At 25.3% G+C, this 27577-nt stretch overlaps 2 protein-coding genes across 5 annotated transcripts; one reads left to right on the top strand and one right to left on the bottom strand.

Annotated features, from left to right (window-relative positions):
• Nucleotides 1-1393: 1393 nt before the first annotated feature.
• Nucleotides 1394-27577, bottom strand: LOC149055310 (longitudinals lacking protein, isoforms N/O/W/X/Y-like). Of its 4 annotated transcripts, none has more exons than XM_089228866.1 (6): nt 27258-27577; nt 18169-20657; nt 17875-17944; nt 14064-14252; nt 2683-2949; nt 1394-2159 (listed from the first exon to the last, which is right to left on the bottom strand). In XM_089228866.1, exons 4-5 carry the CDS (start codon nt 14245-14247, stop codon nt 2714-2716), a joined length of 420 nt encoding a protein of 139 aa, XP_089084992.1. In that variant the 5' UTR covers nt 14248-14252; nt 17875-17944; nt 18169-20657; nt 27258-27577; the 3' UTR covers nt 1394-2159; nt 2683-2713. The 4 variants fall into 4 exon arrangements, with proteins under 4 accessions (XP_089084992.1, XP_089084991.1, XP_089084994.1 ...); XM_089228865.1 differs by lacking the exon at nt 27258-27577 and adding an exon at nt 20742-21008; XM_089228868.1 differs by lacking the exons at nt 1394-2159; nt 2683-2949; nt 27258-27577 and adding exons at nt 7992-8497; nt 20742-21008.
• LOC149055311 (uncharacterized) lies at nt 21045-23839 on the top strand. Its single transcript, XM_089228864.1, has 2 exons — nt 21045-21193; nt 21341-23839. Exon 2 carries the CDS (start codon nt 21350-21352, stop codon nt 23108-23110), a length of 1761 nt encoding a protein of 586 aa, XP_089084990.1. The 5' UTR covers nt 21045-21193; nt 21341-21349; the 3' UTR covers nt 23111-23839.

The raw sequence follows: 27577 nt of genomic DNA, 5'->3' as shown, positions 1-27577 counted from the left end.
AATGTTTTATTTGATTCTTAAGTAAGTGAGTTTTAATATATTAACTGCCATGTAATCAATGATAGTTATCTGAAATTTTCAAATTTTATACTTTGGTGACAACTGGCGGCCATAGTTGATCATTACTACCATACCATATGACCAGCTAGTAAACCGTAAATTAATATGGTTTTATATTATTGACTCTCCCATGTCACTAAATACTATAATGCACTATTAGCACTGTACAAAGTGTTTTCAAGATTTCAGTTGTTTGGTAAGTTAATTATTAAATTTTCTGCGACCACGCAATGACGGTAACGGTGCGATTGGTTCTATATTGCAGAAGGTCTTGTGCACTTGAACGATATGTGATTTCATGTTCGATTTTTGATAACATTTTTTATCGCAAAATGGACAAAAAAACTTTGGTTGAGTACCACATTCATTTCTTAAATGACATTGCAGAGATATTTTATTTTTGTATGTACGACCGCATCTATTTGGACAACTGATTCGTTCACTGTTTTTAAAAACACCTATAATAATATAAATGCAAAATTATTCAAAAAATATGAAATATTTATATTCCATAATAATACTATTAACAATAATGATAATAAAGAAAGGAATAATAATAATAATAACAACAATGAATAAAAAACTAAATAGTTGTGTCCAATGCACATATAAAATAATAACTATCAAACAAGTTCATTATAATATGTGACAAGCAAAGCATTCATTTTTAAGTTTTATACCAACTTTAATACAAATGACAAAAGTTGATGTAACAATGATAAAAATTTATCATTAATAAAATAATTCATAGGATTATGCTTATCATTCTAGAATACATTTTAACAGTACGCAATTGACGATAAATCTAATAATTATTAAATTGCCACCTCATTATATTTTTTATATTTTACCTGCTTTTTAGTAAAACATTTAATAATTATAATCCATCAAAAAGTAAATTGATTTATTAATAAGACGATCTACAAACACCATGCTCAAATCAATATAACCAATATACATACATAAATTTACACAGATCCTACCAGGTTCCGCAAAAATGGTTTTTGTTTTTCAAATAACTAAATCAAAAAAACAAAATAATTTTCTGTATTTGTTGTATCAATATTATACATTTATACGTAGATAATATGTTCAGAGGTTTCCTAAACAAATATATCTAACTTTTAAATATTCCTTCAAAATAGAAATATGTATATACAGTACATATGTAATATATATTATATTTAAGTAAATTATCTTGATTAGAGGTTTCATGGAGAGTAGTTTCTATGTACTCTACTAAATTACATTTAATAAAAAATGATTTACCTATACTATTTACTTCCTTTGATTTCTAGGCCAAAATATATTTGATCTGAGAGTTTAAAATAAATATCTATGTGATTTTAATCTTTTAATATTTAACTCTCTGATATGCTTATGTTCACAAATTGACCCATATATAACCATATAATATAAACATATCATAATTTGTTCCAGGAAATCAGTATAATTAAAAAATACATGGCACACTTAAATTCTACATGATCATTCACACGTGATCACTACCTTGGCTAAATAAAATAGTATTTATCTATGACCCAGTACAATCATAATTATTTTATAACTATAACTTAAATCAAATTATAAAAAAAAAATTGATGAAAGATTATTTAATGAATTATAATTGTACATAATACATTTTGAATCCAACAATATAATGTACTTAATAATACAATATAAATATAGTACTAAAACATTGGTAAAACATTAATTAGATACAATAATAATATGAACAGTTATTTATACACAGCAAAAACTAAAACAATGTCTAAATGAGTATAGGAGTTTAATTCAACATTAACAAATTATATGGTAATAAAATGTTGGTAGATAGTTTTGGCTTTTTATACAATAGATTATTTTTATTATTAATTACCACTCCATTTAATTTGTAAAATTACATCTAATCTTAACAACTTTGTGCTTTAATACCAAATGACTTTCTAGCTGGAACTTCCTAGCAAATTTCTTTGGACACAATGAACATAAAAAACTGGGTTCCACACCACACTCAAATTTCACATGAGTGTAAACTCCCCGCTTATATTTGTAACTTCGGCCACATAAATTTGGACATAGGAAGCGGGAACTAATATCTGTAACATTAATTATTATGTTCGACACTAATACAAATTTAGAAAAATAATTTGTTATGCAATACATGCAACTACATAATTAAAAACATCAATTACGTAATAATCAAGTGTAAATTTATCTTAATACAAACATTAAATGATAAACAATTTTATAAAATACTATACACCTACATAGTATTACCTAGTATGTACAATTCATAAATTAATACTTTAAAAAAAGTGCAATTATAATTATATATGCAATAAATTATAAGCTAGGCAGATTAAAGTTTTAAAAAAAATGTATACTTCGTATACATAATTTTTGTCCTAATCATTAAATATACAATATGAATGATTTAAGAGTTTTTGAACTATATGAGAAAAGCAATAGATCACACCTAATATTATACATTGTATCATACTATCATCATTAAAATATTTATTAGGTAAGAAATTAAAGAATTAATTTTAAAAAAATTGGGATAAAATTGAGAGATACAATTGTAAGAACAATAAATAAAAATAAGATTGTTATACTAACTAGTAATCAAAAAAAAGTAGTTTCATCCATATCAACTGTCAAATAATATTTTATGTACACTGGCCATGTGAAGTTTAAGCCTATATTTATATTGACAACTTTTTTTACAAATAGAACAAACAAATTTAGGCATCACGCCACATTCATTGTTTAAATGCTGACTCAATCCATTACTTCCTTTATAATGCTTGCCACACTGATTGGGGCAGTGATAACGGCCATTTTTAAAATAAGACTTTAGACTTGTCTTATGGATTAAATTTTCACCTATTAAAGAGAAAAAAGAAAATTAGTTAAAAGCAATTTTTTACTTGATATTTATATACAATTATTTAAATAATTATAAAGCCATAAATTGAATTTTATTATTTTTTTAGACATACAAATAATAGTTGTATAAAAAAAAAAATATGTAATACAAAATGTTCACAAGTTTATTTATTTTATTTTTAATTCAATCACAGAGATAAAGTAATAAGATTAGTACTATATTAAAGGTTTTGGCATTAATATTTTCAAACATTTTTAACACTTTAATAAAGTCTTCACTTAAGGAATAATTTAATTACAATTATTAATTTATAAATACATAATGAAAACTTAGTTGTATAGTGGCTATTTAATTTACCAACTATAATAATATAACTAATAATATTTTATTATCCAATGCATTTGATTACAATTTGTATAAACATAATATTTTAATTCAACACATAAATAGGAAATTTTTAAATACAGTGGCGCTGATTATTATAATCACAATTAATTTTATCAGTTGTTCATTGTTATTGGAAAGTGTAAATATGAGCTACATTACATGCATACTTTAAATTTCATTTAGTATTATTAATCAGTTTATGTTGCCCATTTTCTCCAGTACCAAAGTGATTACTAAAACATTGACTACCGTATGTTAATATAAATAATTCATTCCATCAAAACTCCATGTTTTACTGCTTTATGAAGTTGAAGAGTAGCTTTACGAGTGAAAATACCTTGACATATATCACAAGGAAATTGTTGACCACAGTAGTACAATATGTGTTTTTTCAAACTACCGACATTTTGGTATTTCCTTTGGCATTTTTCACAATTATATTCTGAAGATAAAAATATAAAATAACATCAGAATACAATATAAAATAATTCTTAACAATTAAAATTAAAATTCATTACCAAACACAATTTAAAAAAACTAGTATTTTGTTATTTATTTACTATAACTCATATAAATTAAATTAAGATGATATCATCTATATGTATTGTCTCTGTCATACATAAAACAAATTTTAAAGCCATTAAGAACATAGGAAAAATGCATGAATAGAAAATTATAGAAAAATTGTTGTTAATCTATGTTTCAGTTCAATAATAGTAACAAGTAATCAAAATTCCAATAAAATCAAAAAAATATTAGAACAAGAATTGTTATTCATACTTTGATACGTTTCTACAGAAAAGTTGTAAAAATTAAATTATTCACAGTATTGTTGAGCATATCAATAAACACATATTTTTTTAAAACATTACAAAAGAGAATACCCAGTTTTTTGGCATGTTAACTGATGACTCCAACTATCTTGAACACCATCTTACCCACTTGCATTGAAACCAACAATTCTGTAGAATTAACCCGATAAAGTTAGGTTACCAAACTAAAAATTATCAGCAGACTAGATATTCACTTTTAGTATACAATTTAAGCAATGATTATATTTAAATAAATAATAAAAAGAACTGAATAATACAACAATATGTATGAAAACAAAGAAATAATAAATATAATTGTATGCAGTCATTTAATATATTTATTTTATTATTAAATAATAAGACAAAGTAATAGGTAATGATTAATTTAATTACCTATTAGATAATTTAGTACAGAAAAAAAATGTTTACTTATGTGTTAACTTCTAATGTTTATTTTATTACAAATTTTTGGATTTTTATTGAAAACTTTAACATACATTATTTAAAAGTCTAATTATTTTTCTTCTAAATTTACTAAGTATATAAACTGAAAATGAAAAATAATAATAAACTAATTTCAAGTTAATTGTTTATGAATATTTAGCATATGTGCTTTATATGACACTGGTTGCTTAAAGAATCGTCTACAGAATTTACAATAGAATTTCGGCATAACACCACATTCATACTTAAGGTGATTGTGAATGCCTGGCTTTGTTTTGTAAATACGACCACAACTTTGATTATGACATTGATATCCAAATTTTTCGTTGTAAATTTGTTTCTTTGCTATGAATAAATATAATTTAGTTTAAAGAACAAAAACAAGAAAACAAGAATATAAACAAAAATCAATTCAAATATTTAGCTTTAAGTAGTACTGAAGCTTACCTAATTGTTGGTTTATTAATCTTAAGTTAAAGAAGAAGTTTAAAACCTTAGCTATACTATACATCCAAGTAATTAAGAGTAAATCAGTAAAAAGATTTGTTTATTTTGTAAAATTATACTATAACTATATAATAAAGTAGTGTTAAAATAATTTCAATCTCATTATATCTCTACCACTTCTTAAACAATTTTGGCTCATTATGTCAAAACATATCTTAGATCTTACCGCAAAAGATATTGTAGACATCAGGTTTAAACTATAGCTCACAAAATTTAAAATTGACTTTATTGAAATATAAAATTTAGGAGAGTAAAAATATTTTTAGAGACTTTTATTACCAACTTTGTGCACGAGGCCCTGAAATGATTGACAGCAATTTTTACAGCATTGATTTTTATTTAACTAATAAAATAATTATTTTTACTCAAAAATAAGTGAATGATAATAATTTTTAATTAAAAATTACAAGTAATTTTATTTGTTATAAATGTTATAATTTTGAGACACTAAGATTTTTTTCCAATGAAGCTACTATTTACAGAGCAGTTCAGAAGAGAAGAAAGTGGCAACAATGGCCATTTTGTCACAAATCCCATTTTTGGAATATTTTAAAGGAGCCCCCTTGAATCCTTGGTGCATAATGATTAATTATAATGGACTGTCACCGATATTGAGCTATTTCTTGATAAAAGACTAAAATGTTTCAATTAAAACTTAATTATGTGTAAAAAAATTGTTTCCATGTGTTTCCACATATATGTCATACTTAAATAATCTGTATATTATTGCGGCTTGATTGCAATATGTCACAGTAAATGGCGTTGCCGATTTCAGACAATATTTTTAGATGAAAACCATATTTATTTGGATATAAAGTATATTTTTTGATATAGGTATTTGGTAATATATTGTTAAAAAGTTATTGAAAATTTAGCAAATACCTACATGAATTTTAATGAGCTTAGTTGGTTAAGGGTTGGAAAAATAATACATTTGCATAAATTTTGTTCTCAGAATCAAGTATTTTGTTTTTCATACCATATCATAATGGTTGAAAGGCCACCACATTATAAAGCCCTGATCCCAAAAATCTTAAGACCCCAGACTATTGAAAATAAGTACCCACAAACTAATTGTTTTTGTGTTAATGAGCATTGCTTACTCATAATAACCTCGTAAAAATACATCAATTATTTATACATATTCATATACAGCATAATATAGATAAGATATAATAATAATTTACTAATAAATGCCATGAAATAATACAAAAAATTGATTATCAAATGTAAAATCTAAATAATATAAAATCAAATAAATAAATTACTGATAAAAATATACTTTACAAGTATATTTTTACGTTTACTAATGTCAAGTAATTATCTTTATAATATCCACATTCTCTTTTAGTAAAAATTTAATTTTAATACTTCTAAAGATTTTATTTTATTTTTAGCAGGGGTCAGAAAAATTTGGGGAAAAATTTAAAATTCTTTCATATTTTACAAAATATAACTTTTAAATTTCTTAAAATATATATATATATATATATATATATATATATATTCTTAATATATGCCCTATACCAAATTGTCAATACATATCTTGTAAATGGAAAAAAAATAAAACAAGTCACAACTGTGCACACATAATGTAATTTAATATAAAATAGTTTACAAATGAAAGAAAAAAATACATCAAATAAACTGTACAACCATATTGGAAACAAAACTTTTTATAAGATAAGTTAACTAATGTAAGTAATATTTTATTACTACTAAATATGAATATGTAATATGTCTATTCATATTATACATTTTCAACACTTGTAAATTCATTATTTTATACAAATAAATCAATTATCTATATTGTACTGATGATAATAAACAAAGGAAAATTTTTTATATTTATAAAGTTACTTAAAGAGTGAGTAAACAATTATGATTTGAATAATTAATGACAGGGATAAATTATACAAAGAAAAACAAATAATTAAACTGTATAACCTTTTAAAAAATAAAAATCATACATTTTATAAGATTTTACTAAGACTTGAAAATAAATAACATATAATATGTTTAAATTGCTTTAATGATATTTTTATAAATTTATTATTTTAGATCAATTAACTATGCTCTGTTTAATAACTATACTTAGGGGGCCAACTACTTGTGCACATTTGCAAGGCTTCATTCCTAAGCATTAACCTAACTGTGATGAACAAAAACTAGTTGCAGCCGATCTCATTTTAAATATAGTATAAGGTCATATAATATTAAAATCATCAAAATTTATGAAAGTAATAAAATGTTTTAAGTTATTGTGGTTTGATTATGTTATTGATTAAAATCATGATGTATTTTCATCATGTGAAGCTTAAAACTAGTTGGTTGTTTGAAAGACCTTTGACACTTGCTACAAAAAAATTTAGGTGAAACACCACATTCATAACTCTGATGCTGAGTTAATCCTCTCTTGTATTTATATTTATGGCCACATCGAAAACAACTGTATGTACCACCTATAACATAAAAATGCATACATTCATAAGATTAGAATAGATATACTATACACATCAACTGGGACATCACAACAACGAGTCAAGTTATTTTCCGCATTTCATAAGTTAATCAGAAATGTAAGTTACAAATTATGTAAATGGTAAAATATTCAACTCAAAGCTCTAAATTATGACACAGTGGAGTGGAAAACAGACTAATGTATTTAAAATAATATTATTATTAATTTAACCAATACCAAGTATTGTTATTCCATTTTTTTTTTTTTTTTTTTTTTTTTGTGAAGGTTCGCCATAGTTAATTCCAAAAAAGGGTATGAATATGTTGCTAAAAAAAAAAATTATACTTACTTGCCAAATACATTACACTAAATTTGTAAAGACTTAAAGCTATACTTTAAAAAAAATGGAAAAATACAGCAAGTCATATTTGTAAGCAAAATGAAAACCAATTTTAATTTATAAATCATGGAAAGAAAAATACAACAAATATACAGTAAATCGTCTTAAAAAACAAAAATTTACATTTTATGTCATGAGTAAATAATTCAAATAGCATTAGTATTTTATTAATACTTAAAAGTTAGTAATACACCAATACAATATGTTTATTTTTTTATTATATGTTTGTACGTTTATTATTTTAAATACATACACTAAGAATCTATATTATATTGAAAATCATCAATTAATATTAACTATAATTAGTATTCATAACAATATTAATAAAATCATTATGATTTTATAATGTTATTTATTAAAAACGTAATGTATTTTCATCATGTGAAGCTTATAGTTAGTAGATTGTTTGAAAGATTTTTGACAGTTGCTGCAATAAAAACTAGGTGGAATACCACATTTATTGCTCTGATGTTGAATTAATTCTCTCTTGAATTTGTATTTATTTTCACAGCGTAAGCAACTATACTTCAGACCTATAAAACATACATTCATACAGTCAGAAAATTTGGCATGTTATATACTTCAGCTTGGCCAAAACAATGCGGTGTCAGGTTATGTTTGGTCTATTAGACTTAACGAAAAAATTGTTGGTAACAAGTTATCTAAGAGTCGAAAATACATGACTAGTCATGACATAATGAAGTGTGAAACAGAAGAAAAAAATTGTTACTGTTTATTTGACCAATGCAGCTAAGTAATTTAACATATTATTTATTGTTTTGAGGAATGGGTCAAGCAATAAAAAAACTATACCTTTTATATGCACCATATTAAATTTTTATAAACTTTAAGATGAAACTTCATAAAAATAGAAAATCATACTTATATGTAATCTACCTCGTAATTTACAAACTAAAACAATTTATATGAAAGAAAAATACAACAACTAAATTGTATAACCTTATTAAAAACCAAACATTTACATTTAATAAGATTTTACTTATACTTAAAAATTAGTAAGTAATATATAAGTTTAAATTGTGTTTAATTACTTTAAATATATTAACTAAGTACAAATTATATAGTAAATCATAAATATAGATAAAAAAGATATTATTAACAAATATAATAAAATATTGCTAAATTATTTAAATTTGATACTGAAATTGATTACAATCAAAATGTATTCTAATGTGTAGCTTATAATAAGTAGATGATTGTTTTAAAAACTTTTGATACAGCTTACAACAAAATTTAGGCATAATACTACATTCATGCCTCTAATGCAGCACCATATCTAGGTAGTGGGTATTTGGGCTTAAGCCCCTCCCCATAATATCTCATGTGAGTTATTTTTTTTTAATAATGTTGACGGGTGAGCTTAGATTTAAAATTGTGACAATTTACGTTAATATCGAGATTAATATATTAAATGCATAATGCATCAAATAGTATGTGCATACATATATGTTGTGTTTTTAAATTATTTTATATTTTTCTATAGAGTTGAGTATGAATGTTTAAGCCCCCCTCTCCAAAAATACAAAACAAATCCTGGGTACGGCACTGCTCTGATGGCTAATTAATCGTCTCTAGTATTTGTATGGTCACATTGCATACAACTATACATGATACCTATTTCAATTAGACATATTATGCACTGAACATAAGTATTATTATTATACCAATATAATTAAGTAATGTGTTATTTGATGATGGAAAATTTTTGAGCTGCAGAATCAATAAATCACAGGGCCATAAAAGCAGTAGATCACTACTAATTTCAAATGTATTCAGATATATTTTAAATGTCTAAGGAGTATGTAAATAATTGAAACTTATTTTTAATTTCAAGAAATTTATTTTTCTTACTTTTAGGATGACCTACCTACTTGTTCAAAATTTAATGGATTGGTATATAATAATATATATTTTTAATGAAATCCAAATTTTGATGTCCACCAAAAAATAGTCCTGTTTCTGATGTCTTCCACTAGTGTTAGAAAATGCATTTTTAGAATAAAATACTTTATTTTAAATGTGTTATTTTAGTTTTAAGTTTGATTTATAAATAAAACTATGCACAATAAAACATATACATTCCCACTTTCTTTAAGGTATCTTCAATAATATTTTCTAATTAGGTACCTACAGCAGAGACTTCTAATCAGTGGTAAAATTTGGATTAGAATAATGGTTGGAACGCAGAAAATATTAGATTATCAAATATCAATGGCAAGGGCATTCTCTTATACACTTTGTAGATCTTTAACAATTTCTTAAAAAATGCGCCATTGTTAAACTCATTATTGATCTAGTTATTTCCAGCTAAAACTTATGCCAAGAGTAGTGGTTTCAGATACTCCGATGAATCAAACAATCATATAGATAGCATCTTTAATATTAAGAGATTTCATAAATTTAAATATTTCACAACCTTATATAATACTACGATAATACTACGAAAATGATTTCATGCCCTATGAAGATATTTTTAATGTTAAAATTTATTTTACATATACATTAGATTTAAAATTTAAGAAAATTGTATCACTAAATTAATTTATAAAGTACTTATTAATATTTAGTGAATCAGAAATAAATACACAGCAAAACTTATAATAATTAAATAATTTGTCTTCTGTATTATTCAGATTGATTATATTCTTTATTCATTAAAACCAATATATTTTAGGCAATCATATGACCGTGTTTTAGTATTAAATGTTTCTTGAAGTTTGAAGGATAGTAAATGCATTTTCCACAAAATTTACAAACAAACTGTGGTTCTTTGTTACATTCATATTTAATATGAGTTAGCATTGTAGTTTTATGACGATAAGTTCGGCCACACTGTGGACAAACATTTCCAGTAAGATTATCACCAGAACTTTTTTTTTTAGTAGTATCCCAATAATAGTAATTAACTGCAAAAAAAAAAAAACAGAAATTACAATACATAAGTATAGATTATTTTATACATACCAGGATTTAACATAACAAAGAATAAATTTAGTTTAGTTTTCTATTGAATTAGAAATGAGCATAAGTAATGATCAAAAATATTAATCTACTTTTTGATTATTTCTATGATTTATTACAATTTAAAAAGCTTTGAACCATCAGAAAAATAACAATATTAAGTAATCATAATGGACAAATAAGCAAATGAAGTAGGTTTTGAAAGCTTATGAACAATTCTTTATATATACATTTTTTTAATCAGGATAAAAAACATATTTAGTTTTAGCGAAGATTTAAAATTAGAATGTCACTGTACAGTATTGACTATTTTGCTAACTGTTAATTGAAGACTACTAACCTATTAAAGTTGCATATTTTTGAAATCCTTTTTTAATATATATTGAACCAAACAAATGATATATAATATAGATTGGATTAACAAAAGACAAATTAAAAGAAATATAAATTTAAAAAATAGTAATTATATAAAATTGTTCAAAAGTATATACAATTTAACGTCTCAAATAAATATTAATTTTATAGGTAATAAGAAATTTAATGATTTATTGTTGATCGTATATTTCATAACAATAGAAAAGAAAAAACTGAAGGAGATGTTTTTGATAATATTTATGAAAGCAATTAGTAATAGTTAAGCATATACGTCAAATTACAGCTTTTCCCAATCTTTTTCTGTCACAGCACACAAGTCCTAACTATATTTCATTGTGGCACGCTTGACACTGACATATATATTATGTTTAATATATATATGGGTGTTTAATATGATTATATAATATTCATTAATATTAGAGCATTAGGTTTTCATCATATTAACACCAACATAGAAATAAAAATATAAAATATAATTATTAGTATAGTTGTGTATCAGTAAATTACTAGCAAATAATTGAAAATGGCATGTTTATTTATGTTAGGAAAACTCATGTATCAGGTAATCCCTAATAAGAGATTTTTAGATAAGCGTATATAAAATATTATGACATTTAGTGTGACACTGATTGGGAAACACTATTATATATATGGTGGATATTAAAATATTAGCAATTCACAAAATTTAATTGATAAATATAAAATAAGATAGCTTTATTGTTATTTAGATAGTTAAAATAAGTGTTTTATATCAATTCTATAATTCACAAAATCTTATATAGTGGGAAGCTTTAAAACATAAGAATACTTTAATTCACATAAAAACACAAAATTAAGGACCAATTTTTGATTTACTAGAATGAAAACCAATTTTGGACAAATTCCAAGGGGAAAACATTAAAAATTGCCTTATAATAAGAAAAAAAATGCATACCTACTTGCAACTATATTACAACTCATTTATTCTAAAAAATAACTGAGCAATTTATACAATTTGTGACTTGAATATAATACTTGTCAGTGGCCTATTCAGCTTTTTGGAAAGGATGGGAAAGGAAGATATGAAATGTTTGACTATTCTCAGATACGATACCTAATTTATTATATATTATATATTCTTATATGACACAACAAAGGCAAAGAGCACAAACCCCTTTTCCTGATATTTGTATAAACTAAGTATAAAGATATAGCAAAACAAATTTCAAAAAGGCAAATAAATAAGTATTAAACAAAAAAAAATAAACCTGAAAAGTTAGGAATTATGAAAGGTACATATGTCTTAAACATCAACACAGAAATAAAATACAATTTTTTTCTGGAAAAAATGTTATACTTAAAAGAGGTAAAAACTTTCAGCACATAATAAAGTTACAACCCTACTTTAGTTTGTAAGTTGTTTACTGCAGAATATAAATGATACAAAAAAAATGTGAATGATATAAAAATTGAATTAAAAGTTTTGTTTACATGGAGTAAATGATTAAGGCACCATAAAAGTATAAAGAATATGTGTCAAATTATTTATGATCATGCATGATGCCGAGGTATGTATAGAATGTATCTATTTATAAGAATAATTTATGTTAGATAAAATGTATACTAATAATGTTTTTTGAAAAAAAAATAGTTATTTTATTTTTGTAGTTTAGTTATAAAAGTATATATTTTTCAAGTTTTGTTTTTATCTATTTTATACTAATGGTGTTAATAGCTTAAAACTATTTAAATACTTCGATATTTTGTATAATAACATTCTAAATTCAGTTAACTTTCAGTTATTATATTTGGTCAAAATATAAAACAAAGACTTGAACAAAAAGTATTGTAAGAATAGTTATGACTAAATGGATATTTTTTATAAAAAATTTAAGTATTCTCATTCTGTTAGGAGTTCTGCCAACAAACATAGAATTTTAAATATCTATAAGTAATGTAAAATTCTATCATGTTTAGAGAATGCTACATATGTTAAATATTTGGTGAAAATTTCAAGTTCTTGAGTTATTTGTTTCTGAAGAACAAACAAAAATAAAATGTTGGCAATAAGTGGTATAGCTTTAATATCTGTTACTGATATCAGTGATATCTATCAATTCATAAACTCAAACTTGATAATATACATCAGGAATTTGTAATAATTAATATTCAGTATAGGTATATAATAACAAAAATGATATCTATATTAATGATACAACACATCTTCAATAAATCATACTTTATTGTTTTTAACACTTCAGATATTTAAAATTCTTTTTAGAGTTTTAAGAATTAAAATATCAAATTTGTATTTGGGATAGTGTCTACAAATTTATGAACATTAGTATTGATAATATATTACTACACAAATATAAACAGAACCATTTTTGAAATAATAAACATACCTATTAAATACTAGTATTTAAAACATGTTAATTCAATTTTCTAAAAAGAACAGTATAGCTATTGAATAGATTACAATACATATATAAATAAAATAATAATTATAAAAAGTTAAAATAAATCAGTCACAAGATAAATCCCAAACCATGATAATTTAATATTTCAAATTTTTTAAGGATTGAAATGTAATTAATATGTATGATACCCTAAGATTAAACTAATTATAACTTAATAAAAATATTTTATTAAAAAAACACTCATGTATTGATTATTGATTGTTTAAGTATTTAAATAATATATAAATGTATTACATGATCAGTTTATTCAACAATCATATAGACATAGTTGATGAATGTTTACCATAAATATGAGATTTCAATGTAAAGTTATATCTACATTTTTTTGGACACCAAGGACATTGATAAGATGGTTCAATGCCACATTCATTTTTCAAATGTCTATGCAAATTTCTTAAATGCACATATGACTTTTCACATTTTGGACATGGAAACTGGCCATCCACTTTGAATAAGGAGTCAATCATTGATCCTATTGAATAAATACTAAGTTATAACAACAGACAATTGAAATGTATGTTTTTATTATACATTATTATACAAAAAAAAAAAAAAAAATGTACTATGTATTATTCAATATCATCTTTGAAATATTTACAAAATATTGATCACTAACATCTCTTGAACAAATAAAAATTGTGGTTAGTTTTTCATTAATAGACGGCAACTTATAAAAATGTAATTATTTACTATGTTCTCACTACATTATGCCTCTGATAGTTAAAAAATAATTTGATAATTAATATTTATTTGTTCAATATATTAAGCAGTATAGTACGTTAGATACATAATTAATAAAATAACAATAAGTCTACATGTGTGAACAATAAATTAATTTTTTTTAAATGTTGTAAATAATAATAATCATATTATCTTAACATCCATGGTTATAACTACACAAGCAAAAAGAAAGCTAAAAGCAGTTATGTTAAATTAATAATTTAATGAAATATCAAGATAAATTTGAAATATTTTAGAAAAATACTTGGTGTATATTTTTGAATATAACAAAATTGTATTCAATCTATTGAATAAACAAGGAATAATGATAGTGTCTTAACTAAATGTTAAAAGCTTAAGCTAAATCTTATTTAATATTGATTGTAGTTTTATTTTACATCAATTTTATTTACATAGGAATTTAAATGATTTTTCATATATTTAAGGAGATTAAATTAGTAACACTCATGATTTTAACATGCAATTAAATAACCTGAATAGGAAATGTAAACCTAAATAATAAGATGACGCAACAAATTGTTTTAAAATTTTTTTAAGAAAAATGTCATTTATTTATTCATCCAATAGATAAGTATATAAGTAATTTTAAAATAATAAATACAAAACAATTAGTAATAAGTAATACAAAAATATTGGCCACAAACAAAATGGAAGATTCCTAATCAATAAATTATTATTTTTAATGAAAATTAATAATCTTATATATAGAGTTGGCCTGAAATCCCAGTAACTCATTAATATTATTGATTAATTATGGACATTAAGAATACTAAAAACCGATAGTGAAGCCAATATAACCAATATAATCAATATAACCTATATATATATATATATTAAATACGAGTTTAAATACAAGTGATGTTGATGAAGATATCTATGTTCTTAATTGATTTTGAATAATTAGCAATAATATTTGAGCTTATATTCAACTTCTTGGTGTCCTGAAATATCAATAAACTCAATATATATTTATAAATGCTTTATACCAGGAGTTTTAAAATTGAGTAACTGCAACAAATAATCTAAAAACAAACTTTTCGTATATTTTCTTGTTTATTTTCTACTATTAATTTTATAGTGTATACATTAAAGTTAAACATCAAAAAAACTTTATTATCATACACTTCTTGAAGTTCGGGATTAATCTACTAAATAAAATTGAAGTTGCTCTTAAGACTTCATTAAGTAATGTCACCATGACTATCGCAAACCATACAAGATTGAACTAATTAGGTACATTTTTATTTTTATTTTTTTAACTAACTATTGTATGATTACATGCACTATGTACAACACTTATAGATGAATTCTAGAGTTTTTTTTAGTTTGTAACAGCCCACTAGTAAAAAATTAAGAGAGCCCTGATCTTTTATGCAAGCAAATTAGTTTAGAACACACATAGGTGAGTAGGATTTTTTTTAAGGATTGGACAGAATAATTTTAGTAGAAGTAACTTAGACTAGTAGTCACATTAGTCATACTAGTAGTCAATAATTATTCACATCACATATCAGTTGAAATTATATTTAAATTTATGTATCACAATTTTACCTATAATTAATATTTATAAATAAATCAATGATTTAAAGTAGAATTTATTGATTACTGATTAGGGTACAACCTACAGCTTCACGTCTTGCATATAGCGGGCATGTACATATAAAAACATGCATTGGGAGAAAGTATTAAACTGTTATTGGTTTTATTAACTTAAATAATGATTATAATTTATAACTATATATTTTGTGGATAATGTAAATAATATTGGTATAAAAAAACTACAAAAAAATGAATATATTGTTTGTTTTTTTGTAGACATTTTTTTATTGTTATTCAACCATCTTTCAAAAATATATCACATATCAATGAATATCAGTATATTTAAAATTTTAAATAATATTAACGACTATACAAAATAATCAGTTTGGTGACTAAGAATAAAGAAATTCTGATGATAATATAAATAACCGGATAAGATATTTAACACTATTGTGTAAAAACTATTTTCCTTAAAATCACAAATATAAAATTAAAATTTCCAGTTAATTGGATTATTCTGTATAAAATATAAATCAGTCAAGTATGCTTAACTTATTGCAATATTTTACTAACATATTATTAGATTGGGCACAATATGTTATAAATAAGACTAATGTACATTTCAGTGTCATACTCCGCAAAATATCTTCTACCTATGTACCTAATATAACTTCTTTGCAAATTTTTTCACTAAAAAATTTGAATTAAAATTAATATAAATTAAAATATTTAAATTATCTAACCAGTGAATATTTTATTACAATTACATATTTTAGCAATGTAATCAAATATTTTATTATAATTAAAATAACAACTATTTAATTAGGTAAATAGACATTTATCATAATCTAAAAATTATTTTTATAATATACAAAAACCTTTATAGTAAGGATAACAATTATCTAATTTTAATATTTTATTTATTTGGTATGTTGGGATTTAATTAGTAATGTTAAAATAATTATTAATTTCCCTAATAAGATAAAAATAAGTACACAGAATCATAAGACCTTTCATTAGGTAATGATATCACACAGTATTTAGATGAAATATTTGCATACTAGATTCAATGTCTTAAATTAAAATAACAGCATTACCAATTAAAAAATTGTGTTATTGTAACTTACTTAAAGTTCATAATTATATAGAACAATGGAAATATAAGGGTTTGTAAGCAAGGAAAACATACATCACCTTTTATGTCCATAAATGATGAAAGTATTTAAACTCAAGATATAGTATAATTCTTGGTATATTCGGTTTTAATTTAGTTATGACACCATACCAAAAGTTAAACATTCATTCAGAATGTGGTTTGATTGACACAACTTAGCTGTGAATCCGGCTTAATTCACAATTATTAAGCAATCTACTTAACCAGATAATGAAGTAAGAGAAAACTGATTTGTTTTCAATACTTTTAAGCATAGGCAGATATTCAGGGGTGTTTTAGGGAAGCGCTTACTTCCTCCTTAAAATTAAATTATATCTCAGCCTATGCTTTTAAGAATACCATCATTAATAGACGAGTACTAGAATATCAATAAAATTAATATAGACAATAGGTAGTTATGCTTACATGGTTAATTTATATACATTTTAGTTATAAAGGAATCTTTGTATTCAGCGCGAATAAAATAACTTTTTTCACATATTTGTTTTTAATAAATTATAATATAGGTACCTATTTGAACTACAAAATATGTTTGAGTGGATTATTATTTTTTTATTTATTTATTGAGGGAGAAAGATATATATTCTTTTGAAAATTAATTTTGACTATATTACTAAAAAAGCTTTTAAACTAAACATACCTTTACTATTGCTCGATGTGGGATGAAACTTGACAGTTATAAAATCCAATCATGCCATTGCAGTTTCCCACTGAAAACAAAACATTTAATTTATTATAATATTATCAAGTTAAAAAGATATTGTGTATAAAAATAAATAATTTCTTAAACAACTTTTTGAATTGAAAACAATTTAAGTTCATGTGCCATGTGGTATAAAAATAATTATGAATAATTTTTGTAATGGACTTTATACCAAATAGTAAAATATTAAAATAAGCTACTTCAGTAGTATTGTAGTATTTATATATTTACCAGCAATAGAGTAATCCAATAAATTTACATATTCCATTCTAAATCCAAAACAATCTAGGCATATCCCGTTCATTTCACTGTTATCACTTTTTTCGTAGGCCAGAGAAGATAAAAAGAAATAATAATATTTGAGGACTAATAAGGTTATCCTTTATTTTTCTTATTAAGGCCAATAATTTGATTTATATTACAAAAAAAAAAAAAATTAACTGTAAAAATAAAAATAATAAGATATTATGTCTTGTTAGTTAAGCTATCAATATTTTTATCAGATAAATAAAGTTATAGGCTTATAGTTTCTAATTAAAAGTCATCACATAGAGTCAATGTCATGTGATTTGAAAAGTAAAATACATAAATCTAAAATTAATGTACACGAAGTCAAACATTAAAGTGGACAGGTAAATAAAAGAAAAAAAATAGTAGCATTTGAGTTAGTTGATTTAGTACGATAAATGTAGGGAATGTCACACATTACACTGAACAGAATAAAATAATATTAAATCATAAACTAAGCACAGAGATTAACTAATACACAAAACCGATTATGAACTGAAAATTAATGACTTGAAAATAAAACAGAATTGAACGAAATCCTGCTTTGGGCATTGGTTGCATTATATTATATTATAACTGACTAATAACCATCATACAGTATCATCTATTGGACTATCGGCACTGACAACACGCGGGCAAAATACAAACAATTGATAATATGATAACTGATAAATGATAATAATATTATTATTGAATAATAAACGAATAAACCCATGGTTTAAAATATCATCGACCATAATATAAAGTATACGTCCAGGAATCAGGATGACGCCAATGGCGTATTGGCGTCTTACCCTCTCCTGTCCACCAATATTTTAATTTTTGTTTTCATTTAATTTTATTCGCTAGGTCGCTAGGTGTATATGTTTTGTATTATAAATGCAGATTGCTAATAGACTTTTTTTCCAAAGTAAAAAAACGGCCTTATTCTGCGAAGTATAAGGTAGTCTATGGTTTAATTAGGTATATATTATAATTATATGTTTATAAGTAAATTGAAACCAAGGGTAGGTATCTATACTTAAAAAAAGTATAATACGATATTATCGTTTATGGCAACCCTCAGAACTTATAGAACCATTGGCGCCGAATGGCCGAATTTGTTTTAAATATATGGTCGGGCAAGACCCCACCCTGACTACGATTTAGCAACCCCCATCCAACAAAAAAAAACTCCTAATGGATTTAGATATAAGCCCTCTATAGGTTATTTTAAATAGATTATTATCATATAACAATATTATTAGTTTTGCTTGATTAGCAGGTAAGTTGTAGCTCCCCTTCTCACCAGCATTTTAACCCGAGATGCGCCATTTAGACTTTAAAGTGAATATTTTTTCAACATTTGGATATTCAACCGATTATTCATGGAACAAAATGTCTTATTTTGTTTTTTTATTTAAAAATGAATAATTATTTATATACATGCCCACTTCAAATTTTCACCAAATGTTTATTTTATTATTTTCTGTTCATGATAAAAATTTCAAAATATTTTGACTCGTTTTGAGATTTTTATAGACATTTATATAATTTGAATTTTTTTATTTTGAATTATGGCCCAAAAGATTTTTGCATTGGTATAAAAAGCTTTAAAGTTAGTATAAGCTGTTCAAATAACAGTTTTTGATATATTATACATTTTAATATTTGTCTTAAACTTTCATCCAAATAAAAATCGTATGGTGAATTTACATTTTATTTACATGTAGGAATTGACATTTGACACTATGTCTATACAGAAGATAAACTATTTTTGTAATAATCATTCCCCGTTAGTCATAACAACTTACTGCACTCCAATAGAAAAGCTTAGGTGTAAATGTGTGATAATAATAATTAATATTTATAAATATTAGTATAAAACTACTGGAGGCCATTGAGCAACAATTTATAATAGTAGGTACGTATATGTACTACTTAGTAGGGTAATTATACCTAGTATTTTATAGGGTAGAATATAGGTCATCATAAAAGTATACAATATGTACTTATGTATAATATATAGTATTAATTACATTATAAATTATAAAATATATAAATAATTTTATAATAACGTTCACAAGACACAAAATATATGATATGAACTTCTACTAACATAATATATCAGGTATCATAGCGTATGGTATAGATATAAGTAATATGTTATATGTTGATAACTTTGTGTACACAACCCATGTGCGTTTTCAGATGCACTTTTTGTCTGAAGAGCTTATTACAAAACGGGCAACTAAATTCGGGCGGAACATTATCGCAACTCATTATATGACTCTTCAAATGATGTTTGAGTTTGAAAGTACGTGTGCAGTTCTTGCAAGTAAATTGTGGCTGTACTCCACACTCGTATTTCAAATGACTGGCTAATGAATGTTTGTTTTTGTAGCTACGACCGCAATTTTGTGGACATGGCCATTTATGGTTGGAAAAGTGACCTAAATTAACACATTATATCATTATCTGTTTAAAAAACAGGTTTACAAAAATAATAGTAATATATGTATAACTGTATAAGGTACATAATAGGTATCCGGATGTTGCTTTATATTTTAAATAGTTATATCATACTAATGTTAGGTAGATTATTTTCGGAAGTTTTATTATGATAAATGCATTACACACATAAAAAAGATAAGCCGTGAGCTAGTAGGGGAGACCGGGTACAAATGTAACACGGGTCAATTGTAACATTGTTGATTTTCTCTTCTAGGTTCGATTTAAAAATATGGCGAAAATACGATAGTTGTCCCACTATAATAGCAACTAGTTCCCCTTTATCAATACGCCGATATCATATTGTCCTTATCAGAAAAATAATAAAATACGTTTATCAAATCAGATTGTAAATAAAATATTTTGTGGTATTTTATTATTTAAACGTTGTTATTTATTTATAATTTTTAGTTACTGTTATATTTATATATGGAAAGAAGTGTTCTTTAACTTGATTGTCTTGTCTGGTCTGTGCGTAGTAAGTATTTATTTTTATATTTACTTTCTTACATAAATGTTGATTGGGGACAATTGTAACAGTTAAACGGGGACAAATGTAACATTTTATTATTGTTTATTAAATTTATATTTGTAAGAATAAGTTATTCATTATTCTTTGTTATAGGTAATAGCCATGCCACGAATAAGACAAAGAACAACAAATAGAGGCACTGATAGTGAAACCTTAAAGAGAGCTGCAGAAATCTGTATAAACGAAAATAAATCTGAAAGATCAGTTGCAAATCAATTTGAAATTTGTCATGTAAGTTTAAATCGCTACATAAAAAAATTGAAAACTCACCGTGATTCTGGTGGTCCTCTACCTGAATGTGGTTATCACCCTCACACCCGAGTATTTAACAATTTACAAGAGGTCATGTTAACAAATTATCTAAAAAATTGTGCTGACATGTACTTTGGTTTGAGCACCAAAGATGTGAAAAAACTCGCTTATGAATTTGCATTAAAATTAGATTTAAAAATACCACCTAGTTGGACCAAACATGAATTTGCAGGTGATGATTGGTTTTCTAGTTTTTTAAAACGCAACAATACATTATCCATAAGAAAACCAGAGGCTACAAGTTTAGCTAGGGCAATGAACTTCAACCCAGTAAATGTTAAAAAATTTATGGATAAATATGATTCAGTTCTTATCAAATATAAGTTGGAAGCACATCAGATATATAACTTAGATGAAACTGGTATAACTACTGTGCAAAACCCTGGTAAAATAGTAGCACAAAAAGGAAAAAAACAAGTAGGAGCAATAACATCATCCGAACGTGGAACATTGGTTACAATGTGCTTAGCAGTAAGTGCTCTAGGCAATACTATACCACCTATGTTTATTTTTCCGAGAGTGAATTATAAACATCATTTTATTAGAGGAGGACCACCAGGGTGTATAGGCACATCAAATAAATCAGGGTGGATGCAAGGAGACCAATTCTTAGAATTTATGCAACATTTTGTCAACCATGTAAGACCCACACCAGAAAAAAAGGTGCTGATACTTCTAGATAACCACGAATCACATTTATATCTACCAGTAATTGATTATTGTAGAGAAAATGGTATTGTGTTGCTTTCATTCCCCCCTCACTGCTCCCACAAACTTCAACCTTTAGACAGGTCAGTGTTTGGTCCATTCAAAAAATTAATTAACCAAGAAATGGATTCTTGGATGAAGAGCAACCCTGGGAAAAGATTTACTATATATGATTTACCCTCTGTTACTACTAATGCCCTTGTAAACGCAGCTACACCAAAAAATATTATTAATGGTTTTTCTGTGTCTGGTGTATGGCCATTCAATAGAAATGTGTTTAATGACGATGAATATGCGCCATCAACTGTTACAAACATTGTTTTAAATAGTACAGATAATATGCAACCTAATGAAACACCTATTAACACAGAAACAGTTATAACAAACATAATAACTGAAACATTAAGTCAAGAACCAATAACTATATCACCTGAAAGTATTAGACCTTATCCTAAATCTCAATTAGCACAAAAAATGGCAAGAAAGGGTGGGAGAAAAAAAGGAACAACTAAAATACTAACAGACACACCAGAAAAAAATGAAATTGAACAAAATGCTAACAAAAAAAATAAAATTGCTAAACGCAAACTATTGTATACAGAGGCTAGAAAAATTAAACAAACATCCAAAGCCACAAAAAAAAAGAAAAATAAGATTGTTGATGAAAGTGATGAAGATGATGATGCTTTTTGTATGATTTGCTCAGAACTCTATTCAAAAAGTAAAAGTGGAGAGTCATGGATTCAATGTCATAAGTGCAAACTTTGGTCTCACGAAGCTTGTACTAAAAATGACTTTACTGTATTTTATATTTGTGATAATTGTGAGGCTGATGATATTTAACTATTAATGTTGTAACATTGAGACTGATATTGTTTTAATTAGTTATTTTAAGAGTTATAATATTTCATTATTTTAATTTTATTACTAAAGTATGTTTTACTACTATTTTTAAATTTTTATATTTAGTTATAAAGGCTCAAACTATAAAAATGTTATAACTTGTTGTTTATTATTATATAAGGTATGTTCTACCACTGTTTTTTAATATTAATATTTAGTTATAAAGGCTCAAACTATAAAAATGTTATAACTTGTTGTTTATTATTATATTAGGTATGTTCTACCACTGTTTTTTAATATTAATATTTAGTTATAAAGGCTCAAACTATAAAAATGTTATAATTTGTTGTTTATTATTATATTAGGTATGTTCTACCACTGTTTTTTAAATATTTATATTTAGTTATAAAGGCTTAAACTATTAAAAAACTAATTTTGATTAATATATTATGTATGTGTTAATTGTGTTACATTTGTCCCCTACTACTGTTACATTTGACCCAGAACCGGGTACAATTGTTACATCTTTTTTTTTTTTTTAGATCAGATTTTACAGATTCACTTATGGAAGTTAATGTTCAATTTACACATATTTCTTAAGATTACAAGTTACTGAATCATTTTAGTGCAAAATCAATGCTAGAAAGTTTAAATTTTCCTATAAATAAATAATAGTATGGGAAATGTTACAATTGTACCCGGTCTCCCCTACATATATAATTACAAACAGTATATAGTAAGTACTACAGGTAGTAAGAGTTAAAAAGCTCCTAAGTCTTGATTATATAACGATTATGAGTAGTAACATTATTAATTAAAACAAGCATTATGTAACCAGGGGCGTTACTTATTGGGGGTGGCAGGGTGTGCGGTTGCACCCCTTACTTTTCGAATGTTACAATTGGCCTGCGCCTTGCTGAAGCCAAAAATAGTCCACGAGCCACGAATGCACAATTATTTATATGATTAAAATCAAATTGTAATAACCGGTCTATAATGTATGGAAATAATTGAATGCAAGATAATATACATATACGTATGTATATCTATTTTTATATGGCCTGGTGAAATTTCAAAATGGCCTGCTTGAAACTTCGCACACCCGAAAAAAAAACCTGAAATGACGCCCCTGTATGTAACTATAGGTAGGTACCTAGGTTAGGCATTTTAACATAACAGCTAGGTTTGTAGGTATCTTCAGTCAGTGGCGTATTTAGGTTTTTGTCATGGGGGGGATATGACTTTTTATGATAATTACTACAATTTTGAGGCCCAGGTGCGAGCCAATTTTGAAAACCTTTTATTGTTTATGATGTCTAAAGGTTTAGTCATTGATGAATTGATGAGCTAAGATTAAATGGGAGAGGGAATATAAGGTAGTACTAACTTCATAACAGTAATAGATTTACACATTTATTGATTAATTAAATTAAAAATATGTAACATATTATATGTACCTATTATTAATTGATAACACAAATAAAATATGTTCAAATAACCAAAAATTCAACACAAATCTAATTTGAAATAGATTTATTTATAACAATAAACCAAAATGTACTTATATAAATAAAATACTGGCAGTACATTTAAAAAACTATACATTAACTGAGCAACATTATTTTTGAAATCATTAATCTAACAACACTTGTATAACATTGATACCAAAATCAGTATTCATAAATTAAAAATAGAACTGCTCTAACAAGCATTTGTCCACTAAATGCAATAATAACTATTTAATCTATAGTTAACCAAAAATATGATGCTTTGATTCAGATAATTAAAAAATATAAATATATTTGGTAGGTACCTTCGAACAATTTTGCGCTCTAAGCGATTACTCAGGAATCGCGGAAAAAAAAAGTCCCATACTAGGAAAAAAATGCCCCACCTTTAATAATATAGACTTGATTTTATTTGATACCTTTTATTTTTGTACCTAATGATTGGCAGTTGAACACATATATAATATTATATACTGATAATCGTATCGATAAAATTGATAGGTATAATAATAATAAATATAATATTAATCGAACAATTTTATCATAGCTACTAGCTAGGCCTTTCCACTCAAATTATCGCCGTTATATACCTATTGGCTATAATGTATTATTATTTTTATTACCTATACCACACAATACACATACATACTTACATATTATGAATTGCGTAAAAAATATCCCCAGAAAAAAAATTCCCATACCGTAATATTACTCACAACCTCTTGAAAATGGTTGAACATATTATATTTTTAAACGTTAATTATTATCTATAATTAACGCATTATTAATATTTAAACTAGTCTTAAGTACACTCGGACATCTTAAAGAACTAAATTTAGAACACCGCCAACGTATAAAATTTGAGCCCTCTTTTTGAAAATAATAAATCCGAAGTGCGCGGGCTTAGGTTTTTTACCATCAGTTTTAAAAATGTCTACCGTTTCCATAGCGTTGTCGTTCTGTACTTGTGTAGTGTGTGTTGTGTGCTAAATGTGTACTGACTACTGAGACCTATAATATATAGTGTACTGAGCCACTGAAAAACGTTGCTAATTTGTATTGTACAATACAATGTTTGAACATGGTCATACCTGATACCCATTTATTTTAAGATAGAGAGTATCAAAATTATGTTTGTGATCCCATTACAGATAAGATATGTAGGTAGTTGTAACCTTTTACCATATCTATGTCTTTTACCCTATAATATATATTATCAAAGGTAACCGGTTAGGTACAAACTATACTGCACACAATAATCATATTAAATAACATTTGAAAATCTTATATCGTATAAATTATCGTCAAAATGTTACAAAAAACTTAATATTTTACTTCGGGGATTTAATTTTTACAGACTTATACCAACATAAAATTAGTTTATAAAATATTCTGCTTTGGAATATGAAATTAAAACTCAATGACGTTGTTGTTCAAAAAAGTAAAAACTTAAAAAATTATAAGGATAAAAAATATTTAACAATATAATTTTTTAATAAAAACTTTGTTTTTCTAACAACTATATTAATTTATTGAATGATATAATATAATATACGTATTTGTAATTCAATATTAATAATGTGGTAATTATAGATATATATAATGTTTAAAAAATATTTGTGAATGAGGTTATGAGTAATATTGTAGTCTGGCAGTCTGGGGATTTTTTCCCTTTACTGGGACTTTTTTTTCCATCTATCATTACTCATAGTCCATAGACCATAGTGCCTTGCCTATTAATCAGGCCCTGTCAACAATTTAGTACTTTAACATGGTAGATATAAAATATAAATTAGACATATTATACATTTATACATATTACATAAATATTATATACATGCATTCTAAAATATTTATTATTATATTATTAATTGTTAATTATTAAAATCGAATATTTAGAATATTAGTTCATATAGTTATGATAGGTAGTACAATAGGCACCTACAGTTGAGTTAGGTACGATATCTCAAATTTTAATGTGCAAGAAAAAGAAAATATCTGCGGTAGTGCGGTACCTATTGAGGTTTTCAATGTTAGAATACTGAATAATTGAGACTTAGCTGTAATATAATTTCCATTTTTATACCTATACATGAGGTAAGCTAAGGTATCTTAAGGTATCTTTTATCATGTCTGGGACAGTTTTTGGAAAGAACGTCGTTCATGAACACATGTTCACACGTTCACGTTCATAGTTAGTGAACGATACGCGAACGTCGCTCATTTTTTAAAAATAGAACGTGAACGTGAACGGCGTTTATATTTGAACGATTTTGAAGATGCTCAATTTATTTACTATTTAATTAATATAATATGTTACTATGTATATAATTTAGATACTTTAGAAAATGTATATGCTCTAAAGTCTAAATTGTTTTTATTTTTTGGTTGAGACCTATATGTTTATGGGTTTTTATACTAACTGCTGGTAAACTATTTACAAACAAAAAATTATATGAACGACCTTATGAACGCGTTCATTTTTTCAAAGAACGTGAACGTGAACGCGTTCGTTTGAAAAAAACATGAACGTGAACGTGAACGAGTTCCTTTTTTAAGGACTGAACGTGAACGTGAACGAATTCATTTTTTTAGTGAACGTTCCGAACACTGGTCTGGGACATACTAAGAGTTTGTACCTGGTTGGTTCTTCTATTCTTCCTATGTTTATAATAATATGTTGATAATTTTATGAACGCATCCCATGTGTGTTTTCAGATCCCATTTTTGTCTGAAGAACTTATTACAAATTGGGCAACAGAACTCAGGTGGAACGTTATCACAACTCATTTTATGTTTTTTCAGATGATGTTTAAGTTTGAATGTACGGGAGCAGTTCTTGCAAATAAATTGTGGCTGTACCCCGCACTCATATTTTAAATGGTTGGTCAATGAATGTTTGTGTTTGTAGCTACGGCCGCAATTTTGTGGACATGGCCATTCTTGGTTGGAAAACTGA

Source organism: Diuraphis noxia, unplaced genomic scaffold, assembly GCF_037042655.1.
Source record: "Diuraphis noxia isolate RWA-SAM2 unplaced genomic scaffold, SU_Dnox_SAM2 contig0005, whole genome shotgun sequence".
Lineage (NCBI taxonomy): Eukaryota > Metazoa > Arthropoda > Insecta > Hemiptera > Aphididae > Diuraphis > Diuraphis noxia.
Note: the sequence above shows the minus strand (reverse complement) of the source record. Positions and strands in the feature narration are given on the sequence as shown.